Source organism: Hemiscyllium ocellatum, chromosome 3 (assembly GCF_020745735.1).
Source record: "Hemiscyllium ocellatum isolate sHemOce1 chromosome 3, sHemOce1.pat.X.cur, whole genome shotgun sequence".
NCBI classification, from domain to species: domain Eukaryota; kingdom Metazoa; phylum Chordata; class Chondrichthyes; order Orectolobiformes; family Hemiscylliidae; genus Hemiscyllium; species Hemiscyllium ocellatum.
In genome coordinates this window covers 1,988,387-2,014,102 of record NC_083403.1, presented here as the reverse complement: position 1 = coordinate 2,014,102, position 25,716 = coordinate 1,988,387, and the positions used below count along the sequence as shown (strand labels likewise).

The window sequence follows — 25,716 nt, the reverse complement described above, 5'->3', positions numbered from 1 at the left end:
TCTGTAACCTTCCCTCTATCCCTATCCCCCTCTCTCTGTAACCTTCCCTCTATCTCTATCCCTCTCTGTAACCTTCCCTCTATCTCTATCACTCTCTCTGTAACCCTCCCCCTATCCCTCTCTCTATAACCTTCCCTCTATCTCTATCCGTCTCTATAACCTTCCCTCTATCTCTATCCCTCTCTCTCTATAACCTTCACTTTATCCCGATCCCTCTCTCTCTATAACCTTCCCTCTGTCCCTATCCCTCTCTCTCTATAACCTTCCCTCTATCTCTATCCCTCTCTCTCTATAACCTTCCCTCTATCCCTATCCCCCTCTCTCTATAACCTTCCCTCTATCCCTATCCCTCTCTCTCTACAACCTTCCCTCTATCTCTATCCCCCTCTCTCTATAACCTTCCCTCTATCTCTATCCCCCTCTCTCTATAACCTTCCCTCTATCCCTCTCTCTCTATAACCTTCCCTCTATCCCTATCCCCCTCTCTCTATAACCTTCCCTCTATCCCTATCCCTCTCTCTCTACAACCTTCCCTCTATCTCTGTCACCTTCCCTCTATCCTTATCCGTCTCTCTATAACCTTCCCTCTATCCCTCTCTCTCTCTATAACCTTCCCTCTATCTCTATCCCCCTCTCTCTATAACCTTCCGTCTATCCCTATCCCTCTCTCTCTATAACCTTCCCTCTATCTCTATCCCTCTCTCTCTATAACCTTCCCTCTATCCCTCTCTCTCTATAACCTTCCCTCTATCTCTATCCCCCTCTCTCTATAACCTTCCCTCTATCCCTATCCCTCTGTCTCTATAACCTTCCCTCTATCCCTATCCCTCTCTCTCTATAACCTTCCCTCTATCTCTATCCCTCTCTCTCTATAACCTTCCCTCTATCCCTCTCTCTCTATAACCTTCCCTCTATCCCCCTCTCTCTATAACCTTCCCTCTATCCCTATTCCTCTCTCTCTATAACCTTCCCTCTATCTCTATATCTCTCTCTCTATAACCTTCCCTCTATCTCTATCCCCCTCTCTCTATAACCTTCCCTCTATCTCTATCCCCCTCTCTCTATAACCTTCCCTCTATCTCTATCCCTCTCTCTCTATATAACCTTCCCTCTATCCCTATCCCTCTCTCTCTATAACCTTCCCTCTATCCCTATCCCTCTCTCTATAACCTTCCCTCTATCTCTATCCCCCTCTCTCTATAACCTTCCCTCTATCTCTGTCCCTCTCTCTATATAACCTTCCCTCTATCCCTATCCCTCTCTCTCTATCCCTCTCTCTATAACCTTCCCTCTATCCCTATCCCTCTCTCTCTATAACTTTCCCTCTATCCTTATCCCTCTCTCTCTATATCCTTCCCTCTATCCCTCTCTCTCTATAACCTTCCCTCTATCCCTCTCTCTCTATAACCTTCCCTCTATCTCCATCCCCCATTCTCTATAACCTTCCCTCTATCCCTATCCCTCTCTCTCTATAACCTTCCCTCTATCCCTATCCCTCTCTCTACAACCTTCCCTCTATCTCTATCCGTCTCTGTAACCTTCCCTCTATCCCTATCCCCCTCTCTCTGTAACCTTCCCTCTATCTCTATCCCTCTCTGTAACCTTCCCTCTATCTCTATCCCTCTCTCTGTAACCTTCCCTCTATCTCTATCCCTCTCTCTGTAACCTTCCCTCTATCTCTATCCCTCTCTCTATAACCTTCCCTCTATCCCTATCCCTCTCTCTCTATAACCTTCCCTCTATCCTTATCCCTCTCTCTCTATAACCTTCCCTCTATCCCTCTCTCTCTATAACCTTCCCTCTATCTCCATCCCCCATTCTCTATAACCTTCCCTCTATCCCTATCCCTCTCTCTCTATAACCTTCCCTCTATCTCTATCCCTCTCTCTACAACCTTCCCTCTATCCCTATCCCCCTCTGTAACCTTCCCTCTATCCCTATCCCTCTCTCTCTACAACCTTCCCTCTATCTCTGTCCCTCTCTGTAACCTTCCCTCTATCCTTATCCGTCTCTCTATAACCTTCCCTCTATCCCTCTCTCTCTCTATAACCTTCCCTCTATCTCTATCCCTCACTCTCTATAACCTTCCCTCTATCTCTATCCCTCACTCTCTATAACCTTTCCTCTATCCCTCTCTCTCTATAACCTTCCCTCTATCTCTATCCCCCTCTCTCTATAACCTTCCCTCTATCTCTATCCCCCTCTCTCTATAACCTTCCCTCTATCTCTATCCCCCTCTCTCTATAACCTTCCCTCTATCTCTATCCCTCTCTCTCTATATAACCTTCCCTCTATCCCTATCCCTCTCTCTCTATAACCTTCCCTCTATCTCTATCCCTCTCTCTCTCTAACCTTCCCTCTATCCCTCTCTCGCTATAACCTTCCCTCTATCTCTATCCCTCTCTCTCTATATAACCTTCCCTCTATCCCTATCCCTCTCTCTCTATAACCTTCCCTCTATCTCTATCCCCCTCTCTCTATAACCTTCCCTCTATCTCTATCCCTCTCTCTCTATAATCTTCCCTCTATCCCCCTCTCTCTCTATAACCTTCCCTCTATCCCTATTCCTCTCTATAACCTTCACTTTATCCCTATCCCTCTCTCTCTCTATAACCTTCCCTCTATCCCTCTCACTCTAACCTTCCCTCTATCTCTATCCCTCACTCTCTATAACCTTTCCTCTATCCCTCTCTCTCTATAACCTTCCCTCTATCTCTATCCCCCTCTCTCTATAACCTTCCCTCTATCTCTATCCCTCTCTCTCTATAACCTTCCCTCTATCCCTATCCCCCTCTCTCTATAACCTTCCCTCTATCTCTATCCCTCTCTCTCTATAACCTTCCCTCTATCTCTATCCCTCTCTCTCTATAACCTTCCCTCTATCCCTATCCCTCTCTCTACAACCTTCCCTCTATCTCTATCCCCCTCTCTCTATAACCTTCCCTCTATCCCTCTCTCTCTATAACCTTCCCTCTATCCCTATCCCCCTCTCTCTATAACCTTCCCTCTATCTCTATCCCTCTCTCTCTATGACCTTCCCTCTATCCCTCTCCCTCTCTTTATAACCTTCCCTCTATCTCTATCCCTCTCTCTCTATAACCTTCCCTCTATCCCTATCCCTCTCTCTCTATAACCTTCCCTCTATCCCTATCCCTCTCTCTCTATAACCTTCCCTCTATCCCTATCCCTCTCTCTGTAACCTTCCCTCTATCCCTCTCCCTCTCTCTATAACCTTCCCTCTATCTCTATCCCTCTCTCTCTATAACCTTCCCTCTATCCCTATCCCTCTCTCTATAACCTTCCCTCTATCTCTGTCCCTCTCTCTATGACCTTCCCTCTATCCCTCTCCCTCTCTTTATAACCTTCCCTCTATCTCTATCCCTCTCTCTCTATAACCTTCACTTTATCCCGATCCCTCTCTCTCTCTCTCTATAACCTTCCCTCTGTCCCTATCCCTCTCTCTCTATAACCTTCCCTCTATCTCTATCCCTCTCTCTCTATAACCTTCCCTCTATCCCTATCCCTCTCTCTCTATAACCTTCCCTCTATCCCTATCCCTCTCTCTACAACCTTCCCTCTATCTCTATCCGTCTCTGTAACCTTCCCTCTACCCCTATCCCCCTCTCTCTGTAACCTTCCCTCTATCTCTATCCCTCTCTCTCTACAACCTTCCCTCTATCTCTGTCCCTCTCTGTAACCTTCCCTCTATCCTTATCCGTCTCTCTATAACCTTCCCTCTATCCCCCTCTCTCTCTATAACCTTCCCTCTATCCCTCTCTCTCTCTATAACCTTCCCTATATCTCTATCCCTCTCTCTATCACCTTCCCTCTATCTCTGTCCCTCTCTCTATGACCTTCCCTCTATCCCTCTCCCTCTCCCTCTCTTTATAACCTTCCCTCTATCTCTATCCCTCTCTCTCTATAACCTTCCCTCCATCCCGATCCCTCTCTCTCTATAACCTTCCCTCCATCCCGATCCCCCTCTCTCTATAACCTTCCCTCTATCCCTATCCCTCTCTCTCTATAACCTTCCCTCTATCCCGATCCCTCTCTCTCTATAACCTTCCCTCTATCCCTCTCTCTCTATAACCTTCCCTCTATCCCTATCCCCCTCTCTCTATAACCTTCCCTCTATCCCTATCCCTCTCTCTCTACAACCTTCCCTCTATCTCTATCCCCCTCTCTCTATAACCATCCCTCTATCTCTATCCCCCTCTCTCTATAACCTTCCCTCTCTCCCTCTCTCTCTATAACCTTCCCTCTATCCCTATCCCCCTCTCTCTATAACCTTCCCTCTATCCCTATCCCTCTCTCTCTACAACCTTCCCTCTATCTCTGTCACCTTCCCTCTATCCTTATCCGTCTCTCTATAACCTTCCCTCTATCCCTCTCTCTCTCTATAACCTTCCCTCTATCTCTATCCCCCTCTCTCTATAACCTTCCCTCTATCTCTATCCCTCTCTCTCTATAACCTTCCCTCTATCCCTCTCTCTCTATAACCTTCCCTCTATCTCTATCCCCCTCTCTCTATAACCTTCCCTCTATCCCTATCCCTCTCTCTCTATAACCTTCCCTCTATCCCTATCCCTCTCTCTCTATAACCTTCCCTCTATCTCTATCCCTCTCTCTCTATAACCTTCCCTCTATCCCTCTCTCTCTATAACCTTCCCTCTATCCCTATCCCTCTCTATAACCTTCCCTCTATCCCTATCCCTCTCTCTCTATAACCTTCCCTATATCCCTATCCCTCTCTATAACCTTCCCTCTATCTCTATCCCTCTCTCTGTAACCTTCCCTCTACCTCTATCCCTCTCTCTGTAACCTTCCCTCTATCCCTCTCTCTATAACCTTCCCTCTATCCCTATCCCTCTCTCTACAACCTTCCCTCTATCTCTATCCGTCTCTGTAACCTTCCCTCTATCCCTATCCCCCTCTCTCTATAACCTTCCCTCTATCCCTACCCTTCTCTCTCTACAACCTTCCCTCTATCGCTATCCCTCTCTGTAACCTTCCCTCTATCCCTATCCTTCTCTCTCTACAACCTTCCCTCTATCGCTATCCCTCTCTATAACCTTCCCTCTATCCCTATCCCTCTCTGTAACCTTCCCTCTATCTCTATCCCTCTCTCTGTAACCTTCCCTCTATCCCTCTCTCTATAACCTTCCCTCTATCCCTATCCCTCTCTCTACAACCTTCCCTTTATCTCTATCCGTCTCTGTAACCTTCCCTCTATCCCTATCCCCCTCTCTCTATAACCTTCCCTCTATCCCTATCCCTCTCTCTCTATAACCTTCCCTCTATCCCTATCCCTATCCCTCTCTCTCTCTACAACCTTCCCTCTATCTCTGTCCCTCTCTGTAACCTTCCCTCTATCCTTATCCGTCTCTCTATAACCTTCCCTCTATCCCTCTCTCTCTCTATAACCTTCCCTCTATCCCTCTCTCTCCCTCTATAACCTTCCCTCTATCTCTATCCGTCTCTGAAACCTTCCCTCTATCCCTATCCCCCTCTCTCTATAACCTTCCCTCTATCCCTATCCCTATCCCTCTCTCTACAACCTTCCCTCTATCTCTGTCCCTCTCTGTAACCTTCCCTCTATCCTTATCCGTCTCTCTATAACCTTCCCTCTATCCCTCTCTCTCTCTATAACCTTCCCTCTATCCCTCTCTCTCCCTCTATAACCTTCCCTCTATCTCTATCCCTCACTCTCTATAACCGTGGGTGGCACGGTGGCACAGTGGTTAGCACTGCTGCCTCACAGCGCCTGTAGACCCGGGTTCAATTCCCGACTCAGGCGACTGACTGTGTGGAGTTTGCACGTTCTCCCCGTGTCTGCGTGGGTTTCCTCCGGGTGCTCCGGTTTCCTCCCACAGTCCAAAGATGTGCGGGTCAGGTGAATTGGCCAAGCTAAATTGCCCGTAGTGTTAGGTAAGGGGTAAATGTAGGGGTATGGATGGGTTGCGCTTCGGCGGGTCGGTGTGGACTTGTTGGCCGAAGGGCCTGTTTCCACACTGTAAGTCTAATCTGTAAGTCTAATCTAATCTAATCTAACCTTTCCTCTATCCCTCTCTCTCTATAACCTTCCCTCTATCTCTATCCCCCTCTCTCTATAACCTTCCCTCTATCTCTATCCCCCTCTCTCTATAACCTTCCCTCTATCTCTATCCCCCTCTCTCTATAACCTTCCCTCTATCTCTATCCCTCTCTCTCTATATAACCTTCCCTCTATCCCTATCCCTCTCTCTATATAACCTTCCCTCTATCCCTATCCCTCTCTCTCTATAACCTTCCCTCTATCCCTATCCCTCTCTCTACAACCTTCCCTCTATCTCTATCCGTCTCTGTAACCTTCCCTCTATCCCTATCCCCCTCTCTCTGTAACCTTCCCTCTATCTCTATCCCTCTCTCTATCACCTTCCCTCTATCTCTGTCCCTCTCTCTATGACCTTCCCTCTATCCCTCTCCCTCTCCCTCTCTTTATAACCTTCCCTCTATCTCTATCCCTCTCTCTCTATAACCTTCCCTCCATCCCGATCCCTCTCTCTCTATAACCTTCCCTCTATCCCTATCCCTCTCTCTCTATAACCTTCCCTCTATCCCTATCCCTCTCTCTCTATAACCTTCCCTCTATCCCGATCCCTCTCTCTCTATAACCTTCCCTCTATCCCTATCCCTCTCTCTCTATAACCTTCCCTCTATCCTGATCCCTCTCTCTCTATAACCTTCCCTCTATCCCTATCCCTCTCTCTACAACCTTCCCTCTATCTCTATCCGTCTCTGTAACCTTCCCTCTATCCCTATCCCTCTCTCTCTATAACCTTCCCTCTATCCCTATCCCCCTCTCTCTATAACCTTCCCTCTATCCCTATCCCCCTCTCTCTATAACCTTCCCTCTATCCCTATCCCCCTCTCTCTATAACCTTCCCTCTATCTATCCCCCTCTCTCTATAACCTTCCCTCTATCCCTATCCCCCTCTCTCTATAACCTTCCCTCTGTCCCTTCCCCCTCTCTCTATAACCTTCCCTCTATCCCTATCCCCCTCTCTCTATAACCTTCCCTCTGTCCCTTCCCCCTCTGGGAGCTCAGTGCTCTCTCTCTCCTGCTGTCTTTATCTCCCCACACTGTCTCTCCACCCACTCTCTCTCCCAGCTCTCTGTCCCCCCCTCCACTGTCCCACTCCCTCTCTCTCTTCCCCCCCCCCCCTCGGACTATCGGGATGGTGTTGCTGGGTGGGGTATTGACTGTCTCTCTGTCCCCTCCCCAGGGCGATGGATACTGACCAGGTCCGCGCTGATCTCGATGAGGAGGTAATTACCGGTTTTATCTCCCTCTCCCTCCCTTCCTCACTCACTCTGTCCATCACCCCCTGACCCCTCCATCCCCCCCCCCCCCCCCCCACCCCCACCCCGGACCCCTCCATCTCTCTCCCTGCTCCCGTGTCCATGTAGTGTCCCTCGGGACTGCCCCGTTCCCGGGAATGCTCACTGAGTAGGAAATATTTTTCTCCTGTCATTGTTGCTTCATTTCAACGTTGTCTTAACCCTTCGCCTTCCCCCCCCCTCCCTCCTTCCCCCTCTCCCGCCTTCCCCCCCCCTCCCTCCTTCCCCCTCTCCCGCCTTCCCCCTCCCCCTCCCTCCTTCCCCCTCCCCCTCCCTCCTTCCCCTCTCCCGCCTTCCCCCTCTCCCTCCCTCCTTCCCCCTCTCCCGCCTTCCCCCTCCCTCTCCCTCCTTCCCCCTCCCCCTCCCTCCTTCCCCTCTCCCGCCTTCCCCCTCTCCCTCCCTCCTTCCCCCTCTCCCTCCCTCCTTCCCCCCTCCCTCCCTCCTTCCCCCTCTCCCTCCCTCCTTCCCCCTCTCCCTCCCTCCTTCCCCCTCTCCCTCCCTCCTTCTCCCTCCCTCCTTCCCCCTCTCCCTCCCTCCTTCCCCCTCTCCCTCCTTCCCCCTCTCTCCCTCCTTCCCCCTCTCCCTCCGTCCCCCCCTCCCTCCTTCCCCCTCTCTCCCTCCTTCCCCCCTCTCTCCCTCCTTCCCCCTCTCTCCCTCCTCCTCCCCCTCCCTCCTTCTCCCCTCTCCCTCCTTCTCCCCCTCCCTCCTTCCCCCTCTCCCTCCTTCCCCCTCTCCCTCCTTCCCTCTCTCCCTCCTTCCCCTCTCTCCCTCCTTCCCCCTCCCCTCTCCCTCCTTCTCCCCCTCTCACTTTCCCACGTTGTATCCCACCTGCCACTGCCTTGCCCACTCTCCTGGTCTGTCCAAGTCCTTCTGCAGTCCCCCTGCTCCCTCACCCTGACCTGTCCCTCCACCTAGCTGTGTCTCTCCTGGGAACATAGCCGCACTGCCCTCAGTTCCCATGTCCAGACCGTTCATGTATAATGGGAGGAGCTGTGGTCCCAACACTGACCCCATGGAACTCCACCAGCCACCAGCTGCCATCCTTTATCCCCCACTCTCTGCCTTCAGCCAGTCAGCCAATCCCCTCTCTCCATGCCAGGGCCTTGCCCCTAACACCATGGGCCCTTACCTTGTCCAGCAGCCTCCCGTGTGGTACCTTGTCCAAGGCATTCTGGAAATCCAAACCGATCCCCCCCGCTAGCCCTCCCTTGTCTAACTTGCTCAAACAGATTTGTCGGTTGTGACCTCCCCCTGACAAAGGCACGCTGACTCTGTCTTACTTTACTCTGCACTTCCGAGTCCTCCGCTCCCTCGTCGGGTTAGCTTCACCTCTGTCATGGGGAAGGTACCCGAGTCTATTCTCAGGGAGGAAATAGCAAGGCAACTCGATAGAAATTGTCCCGTTGAGCAGACGCAGCGTGGGTTCATGGAGAGGGCAGGTCATGCTTCACTCATCTGCTGGGATTCTATGAAGACATGATGAGAAAGGTGGAGAATGGGGACCCAGTGGATGTGGTGTACCTAGATTTCCACAACACGCTGCTGCAGAAGATAAGGATGCATGGCGTTCCGGGTGGATCGATGATTGGTTGACTGACAGGAAGCAAAGAGTGGGGATAAATCAGTGTTATTCTGGCTGGTACTCAGTGGTGTCCCTCAGGGATCGGTGTTGGGACTGTGATTATTCACAATTTGTATCGATGATTGGGAGTTGGGGACCACGCGTATGGTGTCAAGGTTTGATAATGACTCGAGGATAAGTGAGAGGAACAGGAGCTTTCCCATCCAGCCTCAGCTCAAAGCGAAAATGGAACATCCCGGTTCTGTGGGAACTTGGCCCCACCCATTCAGGCTGCTTCTATTGTTCCAGCTTATTAACAGTTGTTTAAAAACAGTTGTTTACTTCTCTGGCTTTGAGCAGGACTGCTCAATACGTCTGTCTCCAATAGTGTTTATTTAAAAGAAATCAGAACAAAATACAGTGTGTGAGACCCCAGCAGAGAGTCTGCCTCCTGCTGGTGGCGGTGATTGTGACCCCAACAGAGAGTCTGCCTCCTGCTGGTGGCGGTGATTGTGACCCCAGCAGAGAGTCTGCCTCCTGCTGGTGCCGGTGAGTGTGACCCCAGCAGAGAGTCTGCCTCCTGCTGGTGCCGGTGAGTGTGACCCCAGCAGAGAGTCTGCCTCCTGCTGGTGCCGGTGAGTGTGACCCCAGCAGAGAGTCTGCCTCCTGCTGGTGCCGGTGAGTGTGACCCCAGCAGAGAGTCTGCCTCCTGCTGGTGCCGGTGAGTGTGACCCCAGCAGAGAGTCTGCCTCCTGCTGGTGCCGGTGAGTGTGACCCCAGCAGAGAGTCTGCCTCCTGCTGGTGGCGGTGAGTGTGACCCCAGCAGAGAGTCTGCCTCCTGCTGGTGGCGGTGAGTGTGACCCCAGCAGAGAGTCTGCCTCCTGCTGGTGGCGGTGAGTGTGACCCCAGCAGAGAGTCTGCCTCCTGCTGGTGGCGGTGAGTGTGACCCCAGCAGAGAGTCTGCCTCCTGCTGGTCACGGACTGTGTTACACTGACCCTCCTCCTGCCTTTCAGGGGCCAGTCAATGAGAACGATGTCCCAGAGAACTTCCGGGCCCTCTTCCAGAAACTGGCCGGACCGGTGAGGGGGGGGGGAGACGGGGGAGGGTGGGGGGGGAGGGGGACACGGGGGGAGGGGGACACGGGGGTTGGGTGGGAGACGGAGGGGGTGGGGGGGAGGGGGACTGGGGGGGAGGGGGACACGGGGGGCGGGGGGGAGACGGTGGTGGGGGGGAACGGTGAGGAGGGGGGAAACGGGGAGATTGTGGGGGCTGTCTTTGAGGTGGGGGTGTGGTAAGGGGGTGTTTGGGGTGTAGCGATGGGGGGACGGGAGGGGGGTGGGGGGTAATTGAGATGGGTGTGTGGGGGGGGGGCAGGGGCAGGGGGTTTGGGAACACAGAGGGATGGGGCGGGTCATGGCGACTGGATTAAAGGCTAACACCCTCCCCCCGACCCCCTTCCCCTGACCCCCCCCCCCCCCCCGTGTTTCAGGGCGGAGAGATCACGACCTTTGGTTTACAGAGAATATTAAACAAAGTCGTGTCGAGCCGTAAGTACCGGAATCCCCCGTGTCCCCCGTGCCCCGTGTCCCCCGTGCCCCGTGTCCCCCGTGTCCCGTGTCCCCCGTGTCCCGTGTCCCCCGTGTCCCCCGTGTCGCCCGTCCCCGTGTCCCCGTGTCCCCCGTGCGCCCCGTGTCCCCCGTGCCCCGTGTCCCCCGTGTCCCGTGTCCCCCGTGTCCCGTGTCCCCCGTGTCCCGTGTCCCCCGTCCCCGTGTCCCCCGTCCCCGTGTCCCCCGTCCCCGTGTCCCCCTTCCCCGTGTCCCCCTTCCCCGTGTCCCCCGTGTCCCCCGCCGCCCGTCCCCGTGTCCCCCGTCCCCGTGTCCCCCGTCCCCGTGGTCCCCGCGTCCCCCGTGCCCCGTGTCCCCCGTGTCCCCGTGTCCCCCGTCCCCGTGTCCCCCGTCCCCGTGTCGCCCGTCCCCGTGTCGCCCGTCCCCGTGCTCCTGGATAACTCTGTGTCTCCGGTAGGTTCCGACATCCAGACGGACGGATTTGGTCTGGAGACTTGCCGGAATATGGTCAACCTCCTGGATGTATCCTTTTCCAACCTGATGACCATCCTCCTGCTGTTCCTGTGGCAGTGCTGAGGGGCTGAATGGCCTCCTGTTCCTGTGGCAGTGCTGAGGGGCTGAACGGCCTCCTGCTGTTCCTGTGGCAGTGCTGAGGGGCTGAACGGCCTGATGCTGTTCCTGTGGCAGTGCTGAGGGGCTGAACGACTTCCTCCTGTTCCTGTGGCAGTGCTGAGGGGCTGAACGGCCTCCTGCTGTTCCTGTGGCAGTGCTGAGGGGCTGTACGGCCTCCTGCTGTTCCTGTGGCAGTGCTGAGGGGCTGAATGGCCTGATGCTGTTCCTGTGGCAGTGCTGAATGGCCTCCTGCTGTTCCTGTGGCAGTGCTGAGGGGCTGAATGGCCTCCTGCTGTTCCTGTGGCAGTACTGAGGGGCTGAATGGCCTGTTGATGGTACTATTATTTGTCTTGATGGCCTGACCTGCAGATGGACGGCAACGGGAAGCTGGGATTGGTGGAGTTTAAGAAACTGTGGGACAAGATTCAGAAATTCCTGGTAAGGAGACTCTGTCGGGATCTGTGTGTGTCAGTGTGTGTGGGTGTGAGTGTGCACTGTCCCTGTGTGTGTCTGTGTGTGTGGGTGTGTGTCTGTGTGTGTCAGTGTGTGTGGGTGTGAGTGTGCACTGTGTCTGTGTGTGTGGGTGTGTGTCTGTGTGTGTCAGTGTGTGTGGGTGAGTGTGTGGGGCTGTGTGTGTCAGTGTGTGTGGGTGTGAGTGTGCACTGTCCCTGTGTGTGTCAGTGTGTGTGGGTGTGAGCGTGCACTGTCCCTGTGTGTGTCTGTGTGTGTGGGTGTGAGTGTGCACTGTCCCTGTGTGTGTCAGTGTGTGTGGGTGTGGGTGTGTGTCAGTGTGTGTGGGTGTGAGTGTGCACTGTCCCTGTGTGTGTCAGTGTGTGAGAGTGTGGGGCTGTGTGTGTGGGTGTGTGTCAGTGTGTGTGGGTGTGTGTCAGTGTGTGTGGGTGTGAGTGTGCACTGTCCCAGTGTGTGTCAGTGTGTGTGGGTGTGTGTCAGTGTATGTGGGTGTGAGTGTGCACTGTCCCTGTGTGTGTCAGTGTGTGTGGGTGTGAGTGTGCACTGTCCCAGTGTGTGTGGGTGTGAGTCAGTGTGTGTGGGTGTGAGTGTGCACTGTCCCTGTGTGTGTCAGTGTGTGAGAGTGTGGGGCTGTGTGTGTGGGTGTGAGTGTGCACTGTCCCAGTGTGTGTGGGTGTGTGTCAGTGTGTGTGGGTGTGAGTGTGCACTGTCCCTGTGTGTGTCAGTGTGTGAGTGTGTGGGGCTGTGTGTGTCAGTGTGTGTGGGTGTGAGTGTGCACTGTCCCTGTGTGTGTCTGTGGGTGAGAGTGTGGGGCTGTGTGTGTCAGTGTGTGTGGGTGAGTGTGTGGGGCTGTGTGTGTCAGTGTGTGTGTGTGTGGACTGTCCCTGTGTGTGTGGGTGTGCGGGGTGGGGGTGTGGGTGTGGGTTGTGTGTGTGTGGTGGGGGTGTGGGTTGTGTGTGGGGGTGTGGGTTGTGTGTGGGGGTGTGGGTGTGGGTTGTGTGTGGGGGTGTGCGGGGTGTGGGTGTGGGTTGTGTGTGTGGGTGTGCGGGGTGTGGGTTGTGTGTGGGGGTGTGTGTGTGTGGGTGTGGGTTGTGTGCGGGGTGTGTGTGTGTGGGTGTGGGTTGTGTGTGGGGGTGTGGGTGTGCGGAGTGTGGGTTGTGTGTGGGTGTGGGTTGTGTGTGGGTGTGTGCAGGGTGTGGGTGTGGGTTGTGTGTGGGGGTGTGGGTGTGGGGGGTGTGGGTGTGCGGGGTGTGGGTTGTGTGTGGGTGTGTGCAGGGTGTGGGTGTGGGTTGTGTGTGGGGGTGTGGGTGTGGGGGGTGTGGGTGTGGGGGGTGTGGGTTGTGTGTGTGTGTGTGGGTTGTGTGTGGGTGTGTGCAGGGTGTGGGTGTGGGTTGTGTGTGGGGGTGTGGGGGTGCGGGGTGTGGGTTGTGTGTGGGGTGTGTGTGTGTGTGTGTGGGTTGTGTGTGGGTGTGTGCGGGGTGTGGGTGTGCGTGCAGAGACTGAACCTGTTGAGGGTCAGGTCCCCCCCTCAGTGTAGGTGTTCCAGGTGACGTTTAAATCCATGAGTGGTCATGGGGGGTGGGGGGTGAGGGTGGGGCGGGGCCTGGGGGGGGTGATGAGGTTTACTGCAGAGAGATGGCAGGTTTGGAAGGTGCTGCCTGAGGGTCTTTGGTGAGTTCCTGCAGTGTATCTTGTAGATGGTACACACTGCTGTTACTGAGGGGGGGGGGGGGGGGGGGGGGGGGGAGGGAGGGGACGGTACACACTGCTGTTACTGAGGGGGGGGGGGAGAGGGAGGGGACGGTACACACTGCTGTTACTGAGGGGGGGTGGGGGGGAGGGAGGGGACGGTACAGTACACACTGCTGTTACTGAGGGGGGGGTGGGGGGGGGGGAGGGGACGGTACACACTGCTGTTACTGAGGGGGGGTGGGGGAGGGAGAGGACGGTACACACTGCTGTTACTGAGCGTCGGTGGGGGAGGGAGAGGGTGGTTGTGGGTGTGGGGCCAATCCAGCGGCTGCTTTCTCCTGGATGGTGTTGAGCTTCTTGAGTGTTGTTGGAGCTGCCCCCATCCAGGGGCAAGTGGGGAGTATTCCCTCCCAGTCCTGAGCTGTGCCTTGTAGATGGTGGGACAGGCTTTGGGGAGACAGGAGGGGAGTTACTCCCTGCAGGATTCCCAGCCTCTGACCTGCTCCTGTAGCCGCTGTGTTTATGGGGTGAGGCCAGTTCAGTTTCTGGTCAGTGATAACCCCCAGGATGTTGGTATTGGGGGGATTCAGTGATGGTAACACCATTGTCCTGTCAGATCTGCCCTGGACCTGTGAATGTTTTAACTTGGTCCCAGTCTCCTCCCTTTTGCCCAGCGTTTGCACGTCAGATAATTATTGAAGTGAAAACAATCCCCTCTTGGAAGTCTCCGTTGAACTTGGCTCCTCTGCATTTCCAGACCATCTATTCCATAATTAATCATTCGCTGGGTCAAGCAGCTGTTTCTCACACCACCCTTACCCAGCACGTCAAATCCATCATCTCCGGTTATTCTCCCTTCTCCAAGTGGGACACAGTTCTCTCCAGCTACTCCGTCCTGCTCCTGGAAACCTCCATCAGATGCGGGGTGTGCAGATCTCCCTCTCAGTCACCTCCTCTCCTAAGGGGAACTTCTTCCAGCTATCCTCCAAGCCCCTCCCCATCCTGTCTGGGAAATATCTCCCCGTTCCCTCACTGTCACTGGGTCCGAATCCTGGAATTCCCTCCCTCAGGGGCATTGTGGGTCTACCCCCAGCACACGGACTGCAGCGGGTCAGGAGGGCAGCTCACCCCCACCTTCTCAAGGGGGGGCGGGGCAACTAGGGACGGTGATAAATACTGGGCCCAGCCAGTGATGCCCATGTCACCTGAGCACCTGGAAGCATTGCAGACTGACCGATTGTAACTGAGGTCTCTCTGTGGTTTTGTGAACCAGTGGGTGAGGGGAGGTGAATGTGAAATCGAAGTTGCTGATCCATTGCTGAGAAGGTCCAGGGCTGTAATAGATTCAAACCGATGTCCTCCTTTGTCTTATTCCACAGAAAATCTACAAAAAGAATGATCTGGACCAGTCTGGCACCATGAGCTCCAGTGAGATGCGAGTGGCTGTTGAGGAAGCTGGTGAGAAATTCCCCATCGTATGACAGGAAAAGAACAGGAGGCCATTCAGCCCCTCGACTCCGATCCTATCTGTTATGTAGGAGCAGGAGGAGCCCATTGCTGCTGGGGAATGTGATGGTCTTAGTGGCATTACTCCTGGGCTATAAGGGCGCAAAGCCAGCCTGATGTTCTGGGGAGCTGAGTTTAAATACTGTCACAGCAGATGGTACAAACTAAACATTCAGAATTAAGAAACTATTGTTGTTTGTCAGAGAAAAGTCCCATCTGTTTCACAAATGTCCTTCTGATATCCCAGTTAGGCCTGCGCGTGACTCCAGACCCACAGTCACATGGTTGACCCTTAACGGCCCTCTGGACAATTAGGGATGGGGGTGGGGAGGGAAATACTGGTAATACTGGTCTAGCCGGTGATACCCTGAGCCTGAGCCTGTGTGAATGGACCAGCCCAGGGAGCTTGTTCAACAAGAACAGCAGGAGGCCACTCGGCCCCTGCACAGAAGGTCAGGGGTCACCATGACTTCAGTAAAGCCTTTGATAAGGTTCCACGTGGTAGGCTGTTGGAGAAAATGCAGAGGCATGGGATTGAGGGTGATTTAGCAGTTTGGATTAGAAACTGGCTTTCTGAAAGGAGGCAGCGAGTGGTGGTTGATGGAAAATATTCAGCCTGGAGTCCGGTTACTAGTGGGTGTGCCACAAGGGTCTGTTTTGGGACCACTGCTGTTTGTCATTTTTATAAATGACTTAGACGCAGGCATAACATAGGTGGATGGATTAGTAAATTTGCAGACGACGCTAAAGTCGGTGCAGTAGTGGTCAGTGTGGAAGAATGTTTACAGGTTGCAGGGGGACTTGGATAAACTGCAGAATCGGGCTGAGAGGTGGCAAATGGAGTTCAATGCAGCTAAATGTGAGGTGATGCACTTTGGGAAGAATAACAGGAAGGCAGAGTACTGGGTCGATGGAAAGATTCTTGGTAGTGTGGATGTGCAGAGGGATCTTGGAGTCCCATGTACATAGATCCCCGAAAGTTGCCACCCAGGTGGATAGTGCTGTTAAGGCGACATACAGTGTGTTAGGTTTCATTGGTAGAGGGATTGAGTTCCGGAGCCACAATATCATGCTGCAACTATACAAAACGCTGGTGCGGCCACACTTGGAATATTGTGTACAGTTCTGGTCCCCATATTTCAGGAAGGATGTGGAAGGATTGGAAAAGATGCAGAGGAGATTTACCCGGATGTTGCCTGGTCTGGAGGGAAGGTCTTATGAGGAAAGGCTGAGGGACTTGGGTCTGTTCTCATTGGAGAGAAGAAGGTTAAGGGGGGATTTGATAGCGACATACAAGATGGTCAGAGGATTAGATAGGGGAGACAGGGAAAGTCTTTTTCCCAGGATGATGATGTCAGCTTGTACAAGGGGCATAACTACAAACTGAGGGGTGATAGATTTAAGACAGATGTCAGAGGCAGGTTCTTTACTCAGAGAGTGGTAAGGGGGTGGAATGCCCTACCTGCCAATGTAGACAACTCAGCCACATCAGAGAGATTTAAACAATCCTTAGATAAGCTCATGGATGATGATGGGATAGTATAGGTGGACGAGCTGAGAATAGTTCACAGGTCAGCGCAGCATCGAGGGCCGAAGGGCCTGTTGTGTGCTGGATTGTTTTATGGTCTATGATGTGAGCTCTGTGTGTGTCTGTCTGTGTGTGTGTGTGTGTGTCTCTGTGCCTGTTCTGTGCTGGATTGGTCTATGATGTGAGCTCTGTGTTCCCTATGTGTGTGTGTCTGTGCTGGATTGGTCTATGGTCTATGATGTGAGCTCTCTGTGTGTGTGTCTCTGTGTGTCTCAGTGTGTATGTCTGTGCTGGATTGGTCTATGGTCTATGATGTGAGCTGTGTGTGTGTGTCTGTGCTGGATTGGTCTGAGATGTTAGCTGTGTGTGTGTCTCTGTCCCTCCAGGTTTCCACTTGAATAACCAGCTGACCCAGATCATTGTGGCCCGCTATTCCGACGTGGATAATCTCACCCTTGATTTCGATAACTTTGTTTCCTGTCTGATCCGGCTGGAGGCTGTTTTCAGTAAGTGTTATCCTGAGTGGGGAGGGTCCCACCTGGCTGCTGGGATGGGGGCAGGGGCAGGGCTCCCTCTGACACTCACACATTCTCTTCCTTTTACAGAAATGTTTAACTCTCTGCCCAAGGACGGAGATGGTCTTGTTGAGCTGGGAATGCTGCAGGTGAGGGAGTAAATGGGGCTGGGGGTGGGGGGGGTGGTCTAACTGCTGTCTGCCCGATAATGAGCCCACACTAACTGCTCTCTCTCTCTCACACACACAGTGGATAACGTTGGTCATGGGCTGATGTTGCTGGACCAGCAGTGGATGTGGAAGAACAATTCCCAGTGGGACAGTGCTCCATGGAATGTCTGTTCTGTCTGAGGCATACGCCCTGCTGGCTCTCTGGTTGTGTCTTTGGGATCTTGTCCTTCCTCCCTGCCTCAGCGGCTGCTTGCATTTCTAGCAGTGGGTCATATCGCCAGTGCACTGTGCTCTGCTCCCGGCGGTGGGATTACCTCTTACTCTGTTGCCTAAACCTCAGCATGGCTTTCTCTGAGGACCGGGTGGGTGGACCAACCTGGTCACTTTGTTGTATTTCTGACTGAATAAAAATGGGTTGCAAACTCTCGGAGCACTCTGAACAATGTCTGAGGTATTCTTTGATTGACGGAGTGGATTTCCAAAAACAGTATTCCCTCTGCTAGTGCACAACCATTAAAGCACCATTTTCAGAAAGCAGCATTTATTACCCTGTCCCTAGTTGCCCCTTGAGAGGGTGGGAGTGAGCTGCCTTCCTGACCCGCTGCACTCCGTGTGCTGGGGGTAGACCCACAATGTCCCTGAGGGAGGGAATTCCAGGATTCGGACCCAGTGACAGTGAGGGAACGGGGAGATATTTCCCAGTCAGGATGGAGAGGGGCTTGGAGGGGAACGTGCAGGGTTCCTACATATCTGGGTTTATAAAGTGGTGTCTGAGGAGTCTTGGTGAGTTCCTGCAGTCCACCTGCTGCTAAATGTCATGGGGGAGGGTTTGGGTCATCTCTGTTGTTGGTGATGGGCAGAGCCTGGTATGTGTGAGCTGGCAGTCCCAGCCTGGCCAGACCCTGCCTCAGTATCTGAGGAAATGCGAATGGTGGTGAACACTGCACAATCATCAGCGAATCCCCCCACCTCTGACCCTGTGATGGAGGGAAGGTCATTGATGAAGCAGCTGAAGATGGTTGGGCCTAGGACACTCCCCTGAGGGACTCCTGCAGAGGTGTCCTGGAGCTGAGATGACTGACCCTCCAACAACCACAACCATCTTCCTCTCTGCCAGGTATCACTCTAACCAGGGGAGAGTTTGCCCCCTGATACCCATTGATTCCAGTTTTGCCCGGGCTCCTTGATGCCACACTCGGTCAAATACAGCCTTGATACCAAGGGCTGTCCCTCTCCCCTCCCCTCTGGAATCCAGCTCCTTTTGTCCATGTTTGACCCAAGGCTGGAATGAGGTCAGGAGCTGGGTGGCCCTGGGGGAACCCAAACTGGGTGTCACTGAGCAGGTTATTGCTGAGCAGGTGCTGCTGGATAGCGCTGTTACTGACCCCTTCCATCACTTTACTGAGGGTCGAGGGGAGACTGATGGGGGGGGTAATTGGCCGGGTTGGATCTGTCCTGCTTTTTATGTAGAGGCCATACCTGGGCAACGTTCCACATTGTCGGGGAGATGCCAGTGTTGTAACTGTACTGGAACAGCTTGGGTAGATCAGTGAGAGAATAGGGGGGCAAGGATTGAACAGGTTGAGGGGAGTGTGTTGAGATAGCTAAACGGGAGAGGAATGGAGGGGGGAGGGAGAGCTAGATGTGGGGGGGGGGGATGTGTGTGGGGGAGAGAGGGGAGTGGGACTGGGGTGCAGAAACGGGGGAGGGGGGGTAGTGGGAGGTTACAATACTGACATGGCAGCAGCGCGATGAACAACAGAGAATAGAGGGATATGAAGCATTTGGAGGCAGCTGGGATGAGTTTGGAATAGTATCACAGTCAGCACACAGACAGAGGGCCAACAGACCTCCCTGTACACTGCAGTCTTCTATCGCTCTGAGATGGAGAGACTGGGGGGTGTGGGGGTGTGGAGCAGACAAGTCCCAGCTCGTGTACAATATCTCCAGTATTTATTATCCAGAGTAGAGAAGGAGAACGCCAGTGTCACCATCCCTGATAAGACAAAGCAGTGCCTTTAAATGAACAGCCATCCCCAAATCACCTTCCTCTCCCACCCACACAAAACCAACCTGGGGACTGTGCCCCCATTAGATCCCAGCACACATCCCTCTTCCCCCACTGGACCCCAGCTCACCTTCCTGTCCTCAGTAAACACCAGCTCATGTCCCTGTCCCCAGTAGACCCCCAGCTCACCTCCCTGTCCCCGGACTGGACCCCAGCTCATCTCCCTGACCCCAGCAGACCCCCCAGCTCATCTCCCTGTCCCCGGTAGACCCCCAGCTCATCTCCCTTTCCTCAGTAGACCCCCAGCTCACCTCCCTGTAACCCAGACTGGACCCCAGCTCATCTCCCTGTCCCCGGACTGGACCCCAGCTCATCTCCCTGACCCCAGCAGACCCCCCAGCTCATCTCCCTGACCCCAGCAGACCCCCCAGCTCATCTCCCTGTCCTCAGTAGACCCCCAGCTCACCTCCCTGTAACCCAGACTGGACCCCAGCTCATCTCCCTGACCCTGGACTGGACCCCAGCTCACCTCCCTGTTACCGGACTGGACCCCAGTTCACCTCCCTGACCCCAGTAGACTCTAGCTCACCTTCCTGTCCCCAGTAGACCACCAGCTCACCTCCCTGACCCCAGTAGACCCCCAGCTCACCTTCCTGTCCCCAGTAGACCACCAGCTCACCTCCCTGACCCCAGTAGACCCCCAGCTCATCGCCCTGTCACCGGACTGGACCCCAGCTCACCTCCCTGACCCCAGTAGACCCCCAGCTCATCTCCCTGTCACCGGACTGGACCCCAGCTCACCTCCCTGACCCCAGTAGACCCCCAGCTCATCTCCCTGTCCCCGGACTGGACCCCAGCTCACCTCCCTGACCCCAGTAGACCCCCAGCTCATCTCCCTGTCCCCGGACTGGACCCCAGCTCACCTCCCTGACCCCAGTAGACCCCCAGCTCATCTCCCTGTTACCAGACTGGACCCCAGTTCACCTTCCTGTCCCCAGTAGACCCCCAGCTCACCTCCCTGTCCCCGGACTGGACCCCAGTTCACCTCCCTGACCCCAGTAGACTCTAGCTCACCTCCCTGACCCCAGTAGACCCCCAGCTCACCTCCCTGTCCCCGGACTGGACCCCAGCTCACCTCCCTGACCCCAGTAGACCCCAGCTCATCTCCCTGTCCCCAGGGGCCCCGATGCTATGTTGAGAGTGTCCTAGGAATGTGTCAGATGCTGTAATAAACTGGGGGGGTTGTCGTCCGTGTCACCCTCCTCACTGTCTCCCGCCAGCTCCGAACTGTCCAAGGTACTGACCGACTGGAGGGAAGTCAGATCATCGCAACTACTGCTTTCACTGTCTGGCACAGAGACAGGCTTCGTCTTCAATGCTGAAACAACACCGAGAAACAGGCGGGTTACTGAACAGAAACGCTCACAGGCACGGCCTGTCTGGACAGGACACTGGCAGAGTGGTAAACACGGCCTTTACTTGTCAGTGGGACCAGGATACAGGGACCGAACTGGAGAACAGGCACAGAGGATCTTGAGCAGTTTAACAGTGGGAACGGGGAGGTTTCGGATCAGTCTGGATCACTTATGTCCCAGGATCAAGTGGGAGACGAGGGAAGAAATTACCCAAATGTTCAACTCCTCCCTGGGCACAGAGAAGCTGTCAGAGGACTGGAGGACAGCGAATGTGGTTCCCCTTTACAAGGAGAGTGAGAGAGAAACCAGGGGATTACAGACCAGTGAGTCTCACATCAGGGGGAGGGAAATTACTGCCGAGAATTCGGAAGGAGAGCATTAATCTCCACGTGGAGAGGGAAGGTTTGCTCAGGGATAGTCAGCACGGCTTTGTCAGAGGGAGGTCATGGTGAACACGTCTGGTGGGATGTTTAAGGAGGTGACCAGGTGTGTAAATGAGGATAGAGCAGTTTATCAGGATTTCAGCGTGGCCTTTAACACAGTCCCACAGGGAAAACTGACACAGGAGGTAACAGCTGATGGGATCCAGACATGACAGAATGCCGGGAGACAGAGGGTGGGGGGAGGAGGCTGTTTGTGTGATTAGAGCCCAGTGTGCGGTGGGGGTCCCACAGGGATCTGGGCTGGGTCCCTTACTGTGTGTGTGACTGGAGCCCAGTGTGTGGTGGGGGTCCCACAGGGATCTGTGCTGGGTCCCTTACTGTGTGTGTGACTGGAGCCCAGTGTGCGGTGGGGGTCCCACAGGGATCTGGGCTGGGGGAGGTGGGTGTTGGGGGTAGGGGGTGGGAGGGGATGTGGGGGTGGGGAGTGTGGGGTGATAATTAAGATTCTGGGTGACGAAGACTGGTCGGGTGGTTCACACTGAGGAAGATGAGCTCGGGTTCCAGGGGGATCTAACCCGATTGGTCAGACCGACAGACCCGGAGCAGGTGGAGTTTATCCCTGATCACTGTGAGGTGATGCACTTTGGAAAAAGGGACAAGCCAAAGGGATACTCAGTGAGTGTCAGGACCTGAGGAAGCTGAGAGGAACAGAGGGGGTTTGGGGGGGTCTGTCCACAGGCCCCTGTAGGTGGGGGAATGCGGGACACCCCGTTATCAGTCGGTGCAGAGATTGTGGGAGCTGGGAGGGGATGCTGGAGCTGGACAGGCCTCTGGTTAGGGCCACAGCTGGAGGCCTGTGGGCAGTTCCCATCCCCACACTATCGGAGGGATGGGATTGTCCTGGAGGGGGTGCAGAGGGAGATCAGGAAGGCAGATGGTGATCTGAATGGGGACAGATTGGGAAAGGGACAGGGGCAATGGGACCTGGGTGTCCTTGTACCCCAGTCTCTGAAAGTCAGCGTGCAGGTACAGCAGGCGGTGAGGAAGGGAAATGGGATGTGGGCCTTCATAGTGAGAGGGTTCGAGTCCAGGAGCAGGGAGGTCTTGCTGCAATTATACAGGGCCTTGGGGAGACCACCCCTGGAGTATTGTGGACAGGTTTGGTCTCCTTATCTGAGGAAGGATGTTGTGGTGATGGAGGGAGGGCAGCGAAGGGTTACCAGACTGATTCCTGGGAGGGCAGGGCTGATGGGTGAGGACACACTGGATCAGTTAGGATTATATTCACTGGAGTTGTGTAACATTCTAACAGGACTAACATAGGAACAATGTTCCTGATGACTGGACAGGCTGGAACCAAAGCGATCGGCCTTTACAAACTGGGCTGAGCAGGTATTTCCTCACCCAGAGATCGGTGAACACATGGAATTCTCTGCCACAGGAAACTGTTCAGACCAAAACACCGAATGTTTTCAAGGAAGGAGTCACCCAACACAAAGATCAGGGGGAGTTGTGGATAGTGTCGAAGGTTACAGCGGGATAGAGATCAGTTGCGGATATGGGCAGAGAAAAGGCAGATGGAGTTTAATCCGGGGATGTGTGAGCTGCTGCACTTTAGGAGATCAAATGTTCAGGAAAAGTCTCCAGTTAATGGCAGGCCCCTGAACACTTTCCTTGAAGGACTTATGCCCAAAATATCAGCTCTCCTGCTCCTCGGATGCTGCCTGACCTGCTGCGCTTTTCCAGCACCACCCTCTCACCTCTGATCTCCAGCATCTGCCCTCCTCACTGTCTCCCAGGGCCCTGAACAGCATTAATGTACAGAGGGACCTTGGGGTTCCAGTCCCTAGCTCCCTGAACGGGGCCATGCAGGTAGACAGGGGGGACAGAAGGTGGACGACACACCTGCCTTTATTGGTCAGGGAACTGAGGACAAGACTCAGGATGTTATAGTGCAGCTTTATCAGCCTCTGGACAGGCCCAGGCTGAGGGCACGATGTTCAAGTCTAGTCCCCACATTCCAGGAAGGATGGGGAGGCTTTGGAGGGTGTCAAAGGGGTTTCCCAGGATGCTGCCGGGATTAGAGGGTATGGGCTATAAGGAGAGGCTGGAAAAACTCAGGCTGTTCTCTCTGGAGCAGCGGAGGCTGAGGGGAGACTTGACAGAAAGCTGTAACATTAGGAGACGCACAGATAGGGTTAAAGGTCAATATCTTCTTCCCAGAGTTGAAATCCCTAAAACTAGGGGGGCATGCATTTAAGGTGAGGGGGGAAAGTTCAAAGGGGATATGAGGGGGAAGGGTTTTACACAGAGTGTGGTAGGAGACTGGAAGACACTGTCAGGGGGTGGTGCTGGAGGCTGGTACAACAGGGGGGTTGAAGAGACTTTGAGATAAACCCATGAATATGCCAGGAATGCAGGGATATGGACCCAGGGCAGGCAGGAGGGATCAGTTTCATTTGAGGTCCTCTTTGGCACAACATGGTGGTGTGAGGGCCCGGCTCCTCTCCTGGACTGTTCGGTGCTCGATGTTGAAATGGTTCTTCAGGGTCAAGGGATCGTGAGGTTCTGGGGAGAAAGTCAAACCAGGGACGGAGTTGGATGATCAGCCACATCAACCTGCTCAGGCCAGTTGGACGAAGTGATGGAGCAGGTTCGAAGGGCTGAATGGCCTCTTCCTGCTCCTAACTTCAATGTTTTGAAGCTTGGGTTGGTTCCCCTAGAGCAGGCAAAGCTGAGGGGGGATTAGAGTAATTACTTGCAGTGTGGAAACTGGCCCTTCGGCCCAACAACTCCACACCGACCCTCTGAAGAGCAACCCAGCCATACCCCTAGTTACCCCTTTACCTAACACCATTGACCAGTCCCCCCTCCCTGTATTTAGAGAAGCTAGGAGATTTCTCAATGGTGTGCCTTATAGAACATAGAAGGATACAGCGCAGTACAGGCCCTTCGGCCCTCGATGTTGCGCCGACCGAATCCTACCTAACCTATACTAGCCCAATAACTTCCAAATGCCTATCCAATGCCCGCTTAAATGACCATAAAGAAGGAGAGTTCACCACTGATACGGGCAGGGCATTCCATGAACTCACAACCCGCTGTGTGAAGAATCTACCCCTAACATCTGTCCTATACCTACCACCCCTTAATTTAAAGCTATGTCCCCTAGTAACACCTGACTCCATTAGCGGTAAAAGGTTCTTAGTATCTACCCTATCTAAACCCCTAATCATCTTATACACTTCTATCAGATCTCCCCTAAACCTTCTCTTCTCCAATGAGAACAGCCCCAAGTGCCTCAGCCTTTCCTCATAAGATTTTCCTACCATTCCAGGCAACATCCTGGTAAACCTCCTCTGCACTCGTTCTAAAGCTTCCACATCCTTCCTATAGTATGGCGACCAAAACTGCACACAATACTCCAGATGAGGCCTCACCAGAGTCTTATACAACTGCAACATGACCTCAGGACTCCGGAACTCAATTCCTCTACCAATAAAGCCCAGTACACCATATGCCTTCCTCACAGCACTATTTACCTGGGTGGCAACTTTCAGAGATCTGTGTACATAGACACCAAGATCCCTCTGCTCATCCACACTACCAAGTAGCCTACCATTAGCCCAGTAATCCATCATCTTGTTATTCCTACCAAAGTGAACGACTTCGCACTTAGCTACATTGAATTCCATTTGCCACATTTCCGCCCAGCTCTGCAACTTATCTATATCCCGCTGTAACCTACCACTTCCTTCCTCACTATCCACAACTCCACCGACTTTTGTGTCATCCGCAAACTTGCTTACCCAGCTTTCAAGTCCTTCCTCTAGATCATTTATAAAGATAACAAAAAGCAATGGTCCCAAAACAGATCCTTGTGGTACACCGCTAGTAACTGCGCTCCAAGATGAACATAATCCATCAACTACTACCCTCTGTCTCCTTCCAGCCAGCCAATTCCTAATCCAAACCTCTAATGTATCCTCAATGCCATACCTCCGAAGTTTTAGCATTAGCCTACCATGGGGAACCTTATCGAACGCCTTACTAAAATCCATATACACAACATCTACAGCTTTACCCTCATCCACTTCCTTAGTCACCTTCTCAAAGAACTCAATAAGGTTTGTGAGGCACGACCTGCCCTTCACAAAACCATGCTGGCTATCCCTGATCACGTTATTCCTACCCAGATGTTCATAAATCTTATCCCTTACCATTCTCTCTAAGACTTTGCCCACCACTGAAGTCAGACTCACTGGCCTATAGTTACTAGGGCTATCCCTACTCCCTTTCTTGAACAATGGGACCACATTCGCTATCCTCCAGTCCTCTGGTACTATTCCTGTTGACAACGACGACATAAAAATCCAGGCCAATGGCTCTGCTATCTCCTCCCTAGCTTCCCATAGGATCCTGGGGTAAATGCCATCAGGCCCAGGAGACTTATCTATATTCATCCTTTCCAATATTCCCAGAACCTCTTCCCTGCATATTTCCAGGGCATCCATTCTAATCATTTGTGATTCCATATTCACATCAGCAACAGTGTCCTGTTCCTGAGTGAATACTGATGAAAAGTACTGATTTAATGTCTCTCCAATCTCCTCGGCCTCCACACACAACTTCCCACTACTATCCTTGACTGGACCGATACCTACCCTAGTCATCCTTTTATTCTTGACATACCTATAGAAAGCCTTTGGGTTTTCCCTAATCCTACCAGCTAAAGACTTTTCATGTCCCCTTCTCGCTTCTCTTAGCTCCCTCTTTAGCTCCTTCCTGGCTACCTTATAACTCTCAATCGCCCCTACTGAACCTTCACGCCTCATCTTTACATATGCCACCTTCTTCCCTTTCACAAGGGACTCCAATTCCTTACTAAACCACGGCTGCCTCACAAGGC

The 25,716-nt window shown here is 53.5% G+C and overlaps 2 protein-coding genes across 5 annotated transcripts in view; one reads left to right on the top strand and one right to left on the bottom strand.

Moving 5' to 3' along the window:
- Positions 1-17,444, top strand: part of LOC132830514 (calpain-2 catalytic subunit-like) — a 71,848-nt gene extending 54,404 nt beyond the window's left edge. Inside the window, exons 7-15 of the mRNA XM_060848280.1 lie at positions 7,266-7,308; positions 9,956-10,021; positions 10,432-10,489; positions 10,965-11,029; positions 11,489-11,557; positions 14,662-14,740; positions 16,703-16,822; positions 16,922-16,980; positions 17,081-17,444. Coding sequence (XP_060704263.1) covers positions 7,266-7,308; positions 9,956-10,021; positions 10,432-10,489; positions 10,965-11,029; positions 11,489-11,557; positions 14,662-14,740; positions 16,703-16,822; positions 16,922-16,980; positions 17,081-17,104 — 583 coding nt within the window. The 3' untranslated portion in view covers positions 17,105-17,444. The remainder of the gene's footprint in view (positions 1-7,265; positions 7,309-9,955; positions 10,022-10,431; positions 10,490-10,964; positions 11,030-11,488; positions 11,558-14,661; positions 14,741-16,702; positions 16,823-16,921; positions 16,981-17,080) is intronic.
- A 2,456-nt stretch (positions 17,445-19,900) lies between these two features.
- Positions 19,901-25,716, bottom strand: part of LOC132836108 (E3 ubiquitin-protein ligase RNF8-like) — a 29,067-nt gene continuing 23,251 nt past the window's right edge. For 2 of the 4 annotated variants that reach the window (XM_060855384.1, XM_060855402.1), the window contains one exon: positions 19,901-20,387. In XM_060855384.1, coding sequence (XP_060711367.1) covers positions 20,215-20,387 — 173 coding nt within the window. In that variant the 3' untranslated portion in view covers positions 19,901-20,214. The remainder of the gene's footprint in view (positions 20,388-25,716) is intronic. The other 2 variants (XM_060855393.1, XR_009647332.1) reach the window with 2 other exon arrangements.